The sequence below is a fragment of the Vanacampus margaritifer genome, chromosome 3, assembly GCF_051991255.1.
Source record: "Vanacampus margaritifer isolate UIUO_Vmar chromosome 3, RoL_Vmar_1.0, whole genome shotgun sequence".
Taxonomy (NCBI): domain Eukaryota; kingdom Metazoa; phylum Chordata; class Actinopteri; order Syngnathiformes; family Syngnathidae; genus Vanacampus; species Vanacampus margaritifer.
In genome coordinates, this window is record NC_135434.1 from 10,434,897 (window position 1) to 10,444,544 (window position 9,648).

A 9,648-nucleotide genomic window follows, 5' to 3' on the forward strand; every position below is an offset into this window, starting at 1 on the left:
TTTGTTATTTGAGTAGCAGAATTTATAGAGGTTAAAATCTGCCTATCATGCCTATCATCAAGCTAACAGGAAGTAAAGTTCTATATGGATGCATATTTTTTATGAATCATTCTACATGGGCATTACAAATTATAATCTGATCAGATGACTTGAAATGGCAAAGATACCCCCCCCCACCAACACCACCAAAAAAAAGTAAAACTAGAGTGGTGAAAAACAGTTGCAGTACATTAGTTCTCAGTCTTTCCACAAGATTAGAAATGATCTTTAAACATGGCTGAATTCACTTTCCTTACAGGATCTTAACCATTGATAATGCACACAAAACCAATAAAAAAAAAAAAAGATGACCTGATTGTTGATGATTTCCAAGTTCCTGAGGGTGGCCGCACTGAGGATCATCCCCTGCGACTCACCAGTCAGACGTTGGAAGGAGCTACATGGAATAACAAAATCATCCCACTATACTGTACAGCAAAAGCACAACATTGTCCATCTTCTATGGATGGCTTCATGTGAAGTCTTTCTTACATAAACTGAACTCAGTTTTAAACTGTTTGTTGACCGCAGCATAAAATATGTGTTTCACGTGCATTTTTACATGACACAATAAATCTTGAACATAAAAAAAATGAACGTCTGAATACACCCTTAAACTGAAGAACAGTATTATATCGTTACTTTCACATTGCTTATTCATTTGAAAAAAGAGGCAAGTGCGGAAGTTTTTAGGTATATGTTCGTCTGTTGTTGCATACCTTTCACTTCTAAGCACTCTCTCCAAGTTGAACTCTGTGAGGTACTGGATGAGAGGACCCAAACAGCAGATGACCGGGCTCTCCAATGATGCCACTCTAGATAGAGAGCGACCGCCTAAACAGCATAAACAGATTTTTATCAAATGTGGTCATGAACCACTTTAAGCCTCGTAAACTTACAATATAAAACACCCAACGTGCTGACTGTAAATAAAAATTATGGTTTTGTGTTGTTGTGAAACACTAACTATATTTTTCTACTTTTGTGAAAGCCGTCTTGTGGTATTAACTGATGGAGCAAACTGGAGGTTGAAAAGCATCCTGGAGAGGATTTTAGTGGGCTTTTAAGGTTCTGCTTTATTAAAACATATATAAACTGTAAAAATATGTGATGATAATGCAGAAGAATAGAACACACATACACACACCTTCAGCCAGTTCGTGGCAATAGAATTCAGTGACTGTGTTCATTGCAGAGGCAAACTCAAAGTGGGCGCTGTCCCTCTTCTCAACTCGCACCTTGTCGTCAGCCTGAGCACTGGAAGCAAACAAAAGCAAATGTAATTTCCCTACCTAATGAAAGGGAAAAAAAACAAGAACACAGACACTATTCTGGCCATCTTTTCTTCCTTCACTCACACGCGCACACATTGCATATCCGCCGCTCCATCACATCTCATTCATTCATGCTGCTTTCAAGGACTCGCTAGCTTTGTCCGATCTGTTGTTGCCACGGCAACCGAGGCAAACATGTGGATATGGATGCAGTTTTCTTTTCTAATACACACACAAGACGTCAGCCGCTGGTCAGACTGGGAGCGTCAATGTTAATGTTCCAATAAGCTCTATAAATCATACAAGTTCAAGCAAAGGATGAGTTTCTTATCGATCAGTCGAGCTCTGTGAAGCGCGTCTACCAAACACTAAATAGGTTGGAAAAAGTCTTCAATAGTTTGAGGCTCACAGCAAATAATTTTTTACCCCTCATTTGTAAGGCTCATAAACATCAAATAACAACAGACATTTTGCGCATATTTCATATCAGTAGGGTTGATGGGGTGTGGCTATTTTTGCTGGTTATTATGCATTTGTCTGATCATGTCAGCGCCGTGTCACCTATGCTTTACTGCAAATCCCTGAAGTGAAAATGTATGCTGACGTTCCCGGCAATCCACCCTATATTTGGTTTCACCTATCACATTCAAGCACACATGGCGCAAAACTTTTTTTTTACCCGTTCAACAAGGAAAATAACCCAAGGTAGAGTGTATATTTGGCCTTTAGAAAGAGAGAGAGAGCTAGCTTAAGAGCAAAAAGCGGTTAGCTAGATAGCTAGCTAGAAGCGGTTAGCTAGCTAAATAGCTAGATAGCTAGATAGCCAGACAGACAGAACTGACTGCTGTTTGGAACTGTTCCTAATTGAAATAAGTTAAATTAGTTAAGTTTGAGTTGCAACTGCAGGCAATAGATAGACAGACAGACAAACAGACAGACAGACTGCTGTTTGGAATTGTTCCTAATTGAAATAAGTTAAATTAGTTAAGTGTGAGTTGCAACTGCAGGTAATGACTGCCACCTCGTCCTCACAGCAGTTGCTAATCCCCTTTAAAATCTTTAATAAAAAAAAAAAATAATAATAATAATAATGAATAACAACAGATGTCGAAAAGCATCATCCAGGAGGTTTTTTTTTTTTTTTTTCTCTATCAAATTCCCCTCACAAACCTGAGTCGTGACCGGAGGCTAGTGAGGTGGTGAGAGAAGCTCCTAATATTGCGCCAAGCTACCAACCAATCTCCTGGGGGCTCATTACCTGCCTCTCTGCGGACACACATGCCCGGTTGCCAGGGGGCCCGCTGCCACCATTCGGCCCTGGAGAGGTCGAGGTTGTTGAGAAAGTAAATGAATGATGAACAAAGGTTGATCTGATTTTTAATCCTTTTAAATGACAGGTCGATCGATAGACTAATGAGGATCCCCCCCCCCCCCCCCACCAGTACTTATTTTACTTGATTGAAAGGTTGAGTAATCATTTAGTTAGTTATATTTAACTCTTTGACTGCCAGACGTTTTCAGAAAAGGGATGCCGTGGGTGCCAGCCGATTTAAGCATTTTTGACTGATCTTTCAAGGTCCACAGAAAAATATGTGTTTGGACTATGGAAACGCACATATTACCAAATGAAAGATTGGACTCTCATCTTTCATCAGAAAAAAAAGTTTGTTTCTACTTTATTCCGTTTTTCAGTAATCAACAATAGAAAATGGTTAGCTCCACCTCTGTTTTAAAAAAAAACGTATTTTAACGTCTTTGGCACTCCTCCATAGGATTTTACTAAACGTTATTTAACGTTTTTGGCAGTCAAAGAGTTAAGAGATCTTCATTTTGAATAATTCCTATTTGAATCATTTTAACAGGATGGGAGTATTTAATTTAATTATGTTATTTAGTTATGGCATAGATAAACGAACAAAGATAAATTTGATCTCTCGTGGCACACTAGTCTGCCATGTTACCTTCCTTAGAAAGCACTGCTCAAATTGATTGGCATGCCTTTTGTGGTGCTCAAACAATGACCGCAGGGGCTGTTGCGAGAACACAAGCACCCAAAAGGTGAAAAGCAAAAACACAGATGAGGTTGACGAATGACAAATGTGCAGCAGGTTGGCGACAACAGACCGCAGCGAGCAGCTTTCTATTTATCCAATCAACCTCATCTAATCTAATCCACTTCACTTCCTCCCACTGCGTCGTTTGATTTTCATTTGTGCATAATGCAATGAGAGAAAGCCCCTAGAGGGTGTCAGGGCTCATCTTTGGCACAACGCTGGGCAGCACATGTATGTATGTTTAAGAAGATTTTTTTAACATGACACAATAGAGAAGTTTATGTAGAAGCATGTGTTGGAATAATCCCTGGAAAATCTGAATTAACAGTTTTCCATTTTTGTTTATTGTACTCCAGCTTCCTCCCAGATCGCAAAAACATGCTTGATAAATTAATTAAGGACTCTAAATTGTCCATAGGTGCGAGTGTCTACATGTGCCCGACTGGCGACCAGTCCAAGGCCAGCTGGGATAGGCTCTGAGGATAAGCACTATAGAAAATGGTTGGATGGGTGCAGAAAATGGGAAAAGTCGTGGTGAACTAAAAAGAAGCCCTACTACGCCCCCTGGTGGCTACCTGCCATTGGTAATGCTCTGCAACAGTTTCTGGGTCTGCTCTGAGAGGTCAGAGGGCACGAGGATCTCCACAGGGTTTATCATCAAGAGACGGCTCTCCAGTTCGGAGCGAGACTGACTGTCAGGGAAAGAATCCAGCTGGACCTCTCCTGTGCTGGGCTGAACTGCCTGCATTCACAACCGACATATTACATTATTACACACCGAAGACGTAGAGTACATACCAAGATTTATTCTATTCAACATTAACAGAGTTTTTTTGTCATTTAATAAAAGTAATTGATTAAATAAGCATTTACCAACCGGCCAAAGTAAAATCAAGCAAAAATAAAGTACATGACTGCAGAGATGAGATTGGAAAGTGTGCCAGTCAGACTCACCACCAGCCCCACAGTGAGCTGCTTCTTCAATTTGTCCCAGTTCTCACTGACACACAACAGGATGCTGTCAGGAGGCTCCGACACGGCATCGGGAATTCCGCCCTGCGTCGCGTCGTCTGGACTGCACACCGGGTTGACGTCTTAGTGGACTGTTGAGGACAATGATGCTGGAGAAATGCAGTCAAACAAATACACATTCTAGCCCAGGAGTGGGCACATATTTGTGCTATATCATTTGATTTTTTGAAGTTAAAATAAATAAATAAAAGTAATACAGGGTTCACCCAGTGCTTTATAGGCCTGATAGTATTATATGTATATATGTATAGTATGCATAATAACACACACAAGTTTGTTTTACTATATTTGTGAGGCCATCTCATTGACATAATACATTTCCTAGCCCCTTCCCCTAACCCCAACCATCAAAAATGATTGCCTACCCCTATTCCTTACCCAAACCTCAACCATAACCCAATTCAAACCTAAACTCTAAAACCAAGTCCTGACCCTCAAATAGAGGTCTAAACTTGTGGGGCCCAGCAAAATGGCCCCACATGAACGGGTGGGCCCCACAAGTCTGTGAAATCCCGAAATGTTGGCCCCACTATGTAACAAAAACAAGAACCCCCCCCCCCCCCCCCCCCCCACACCCACACACACACACAGGGGGCTGACGAATACAATTGGGCGCATTTTGTTTATAACTAACACTAATGCTTTTGGCATTTAAAAATAAAAATCTTCAATGCTCAAGTACTTGTAAATATTATTAATAATTAAATTTCATTAGTTCCAATAAACCAGTTGACCAATCAATGAGAAGATTTCATCTAAAAAAAAAACAATAAAAAAAAACCAAATACATTCATTTTAATTTAACAATTTTAGGAAAAGAGGGCTAAATAATAATGTAATGAATACTATAAAATTATTGGCGTAAATAATAATCATTCTCTGTAAAACTGTCAGTAAGACCAGTCAGTAGAACATTTGTAAAATGGTCTGTGACAAAAAAAATGAGAGAAAAAAAATAAATTTACCAGGTGTGATGTGTGGCTACATTCAAATCTTTCTAATAGTTTTGACACTGCAAATCCCCTTCATGCTTTAATTTACCAGGTGAGTCAAGGCAGGCGAGCAAATACTTTTGACATATTGTAGTGTTAGTCGCAAAAAAAAAAAAAAAAAAAAACTAAACAGTACGTATAGCATTTCCAAAGGATACCCTCTCCCACAAGCGTGGACTTTGTATACAGAGCACTGAGTTGCCGTGTAAACAAAGCATTCTTATTGGCCCCCGACGCTTTGATGGCGGATGTCTCTGTCTGCTTAACGACGCCCACCTGTGCAGTAAAAGACAACATTGCAGTGTTAATAACGCAGCCATCCTTCAAGGCTATGAAGCAACCCTATGGCGCAAATGTGGAGTTTTGAAGAGTAACTGACTGTAACTTGGCAGGATATCTTAGTGCGGTCCAAGGAAAGGCATACAGGAAAAACAACTAACTTACAGTCCACTCCGGATACCAGGTTAGGCTGCGAATAGTTAAATTATATAACAGCGTATAATTGAAGCCCAGTGAAATGCATAGGGATTTTTTTTATACATTACATACCCCAAATTATTCACAAAAATTGCTTATAAGATTCAATATACGTTTTCCACACGGGAGGAAAACGGGGGAAATAAAGCATTTTATATAAACTACAGGAAAAAAAGAAATCTAAATCCACATTAATTTAATGAGATCACTGTATATTCTTCACAACAGTATGGAGAAAACTAGGGCTGCCACAAACGATTATTTTGCTAGTCGACTAATCACCAACAACAGTCGGAATTAGTCGACTAATCGGAACATACCGTCGCTGTCCTGTGAAAAACATTGATGTCCATTTTTTTTAATGCCTGCATTCAGTTTCATCTCAAACGTAAACATGTCAAAAACAACAAAAAAATGCAAAGAACGGCTGGAGAAATGTTAGTTATTACAAAAACGGCCAGCAGGTGGCAGCAGAGCAAAATAGATCAACCATGTTGAAAAAAAGCTAATTACTATATTTCTAGATAATTTGTGAATAGTGATGAAACTGTTGACATTATTAACATTTTTAATTCTTTATTTCATATTTTAACTATGTTGAAATGTTTTATAGATGTGTAGAGTAGGTGAAATAGTGTTGAACTCAGTATAATTTGACCTTAACTAAAATTCCTTCTCAGTGTCCTGCGTGAGAACAGATTCTGCTTCACACATACACATTCTGTTCGTGAGAGAGAACGCGCACACACACTCTGTTCGCACCATCACTCACGGCCACTCTATGTCAAGTTCAATTTGTTTGTGAGATTTTGTTTTGGGAAAAAGTACGAAAAGTACCCTGAGAGTATATTTTGTCTAAAAGATGAACACAGCTGCGAACTGTGTACTAAAATTCTGTTATGTAACATATTGTGTGAGAACCAATCTGTTTTACTTATTTATGATGGGAGGAGAAATAGGCGTTCTTTTACCGATTTGGATCCTATAAAGAGTTGTCTTGACTTCCTCCTTGACTGACACAATTTACGTGGTATTCAATGATGTGTGACCAGAGATTCTCTGTAATAAATCATCCTTGCAAGGAGTCTTTCTCACAAAGAAGTCTATCTTCGATTTTTTGGAACACGCAAATGGTGACAAATTATTTCACCACTAACAAAACTTAGCTATATTGCAATGTTAATTGTTTCAAAACAAAAACAGATAAAAATATACTTTTTTTCCTGATTAAATAAGAGACTCTAATCTTTCTTTCGGTAGATTCCATGTTTTTATAGCAAAAGGACACTATATTCTGTGGGCCTTGCAAAAAGGGTCAAAATCCAGTAAAATAGCCGGGAGTGAAGGGGATTGCTTCTGTGAAAATGGCTGGGAGTGAATGAGTTCATATTAATTGTCGACGTCGTCGTGACTAGTCGACTAATCTTGGCAGCCCTAGCCTAAACTCGTACCTTGTGGCCATGGGACACCAGTCGCCTGACGTGAACGAACAATCGGTGCGTTGGGATGCTGCATGTCATGAAGTTATGGTCCAGGTGACAGAAGATATTCAGCTCCTTTGCTGCAATCTAACAACACATACAGATCTAAATACATTTACGAGCTTGGTTCAAATACATTTTAACAGCGACTTCTCACCTCAGCATCGTCTCCGAAAAACCTATACTTGTACCCACACTCCACAGCCAACAAGGCGTCCTTGTGTTGCCGTTTCAACTGGATGACCTGCTGCTCCAGAGGGGTGTACGCACTTTTGGAGCGTCTGCAGAGGGCGCTATTGTCTGATGGATGACTGACATCCGCAGCGGCTCCTTCAGCATGTTGTCCTCCTTTGCCTGCTTGCTTGGCAAACTGAGAGAAGCAGAATGTCTGCAAGTAGAGATTTGTCACTGAACATGCAAATACATAATGTTTGTATGATGAACATAACCTCCCGGGGTCCGCCGTTGGGTACCTGCTTTGAACTCTGCTCGTCTTCCGCTTTCACTGTGAGCTGGTCCTCGTGTTGATTTTTGACATCAGTAGAAAAGCCGTGGCTCCCACTGCTCGCCTCCTTTACATTATCACAGCTCTCGCCGCTGGGCTCAGTGGTGCAAGCGAAGCCTTTCAGCCTCTCCAAGGTCGAGGGGCACAAACCCGCTGGTCCTGCGCCGAATGGCAACTTTTGTTCTAAATAGACAATAATAATAGCATTGTTGGGATTTGTGTTGTCATGATAACAAAATTTAGATTTTTATCAGACAATATAATAGAGTCAAATATTCCCCATAATGTAAACTGTTTACTTTGCTGTAAACGCGGGAGAAGTCTCCAGCGAGCAGTGGCTAGCAAGAACTAGCTCTGGAGCGGCTAACAAGAGCAGCTATCTTAAAATAAAAATAAGAAAGGTTACAAAATGTGTGATAATTTGCTCAAACATATTTTTCCCATATTATTGAAATTAATAGTGTGTTTTTAAAATGAATGAATTATTAGTTTATCACTATATGTTATTAAATAATAAACACTGTCCCTTTAACAACTCAAGCATAAGCAATAATTGAATTTGTGTTACAATAAACAATATCAAATTCATTAAACATAAATGTTTTTGTCTCATAGGTTAGGCTTACAATATAAAAGGAAATGAACCATGAATTTGGGGAAGAAGAAAAAATGCCTCCCGACCAATCAAAATGAAGCAGAGTTTAAATTACAGCCTTTGCGATCTGTTAAAAATATATTATTCTACACTGCAATGCCAATTGTTCTTTGAATCACTCCCAACTGGCCTGTTCTGGTTGTCATGGAAGACATTAAGGCATGTTATAAAGACAGCAAATTGTGAAAAACAAAACACACGTTACCGTAGTCTCAGCTACAGTTACATTACAGTCACCTGCAGGGCTATGAGCGGCTGGAGTGTCAAGGCCTCCGTCATCCATCTGCAGGGAGAGCCTGGCTTGTTTAGAAGGTAGCTCAGCATCGTGTTGGTGGGAGGCACGCTTCTGTATGGCGGATAAAGCAAATACATGGGTGACGAGTTGACAACAGTGACTAAACATGATCAGAAGCATATTAAATTATAATGCAGTGTTGCCTTAATATGATATGAGTATTATGCATTCCTTGGCCAAATTTAGCATGACAGTAAACTTGAAACGACAGTGGCTTTAAAAAGCTTGAATAATCCTCGATAAAGTGTTAGAACTAACTTAATAGCCAGCATCTCTAGTAGCATGCGTTATTTTTCTGGATGGATTGTTTTATTTTATGATTAAATAAATAGTGTACTAATTCTGAATTGATCAAGGTGTACGTGTCGTGACAGTAGTAGAGGTGGATTAAGTAAATCCCCAGTACCAAATGCACCACTCTGAGACAACGAAAATAAAATCACTAACGTGACACACGATGATTGCCCGAGTCTCACCTTGGTTTTATGGAGATTATAATCCGTTTGCGTTTTTGGCGTGCCGCCGCTCAACTGCCCGAAGTACCTGCTGATGGACGTTTGAGAGGCACACGACTTCTTCAGAGCTTTAGGCATCCTAACTGCAACATGTTCATTTAACGGATGCCTTAAATGTTGACTGTGTTGACAGGGAGCGCAATCAGAAGCTTGCGTGAAGGCTCCGGCAATTTTTCAAAACTCAGCGTCGCGCGTGATGAGCTCACAGTCGCGTTAATGACGTATTCATCAAGCGCGCCGTAATATTTTAAATTCCCTGTTGAGGGTTTTCAACAGTAAACTATACCAAATCATGTGTGTGCTGTTATATATGCGTAAAAACCTCTAAC

The 9,648-nt window shown here is 39.8% G+C and overlaps 1 protein-coding gene across 1 annotated transcript in view; it reads right to left on the bottom strand.

Annotated features, from left to right (window-relative positions):
- msh3 (mutS homolog 3 (E. coli)) overlaps window positions 1–9,507 on the bottom strand; it is a 45,527-nt gene extending 36,020 nt beyond the window's left edge. The window contains 11 exon segments of the mRNA XM_077562438.1: window positions 352–436; window positions 759–873; window positions 1,187–1,296; window positions 3,943–4,109; window positions 4,322–4,461; window positions 5,550–5,667; window positions 7,320–7,436; window positions 7,507–7,737; window positions 7,823–8,037; window positions 8,747–8,855; window positions 9,281–9,507. Coding sequence (XP_077418564.1) covers window positions 352–436; window positions 759–873; window positions 1,187–1,296; window positions 3,943–4,109; window positions 4,322–4,461; window positions 5,550–5,667; window positions 7,320–7,436; window positions 7,507–7,737; window positions 7,823–8,037; window positions 8,747–8,855; window positions 9,281–9,397 — 1,524 coding nt within the window. The 5' untranslated portion in view covers window positions 9,398–9,507.
- Window positions 9,508–9,648: the final 141 nt, after the last annotated feature.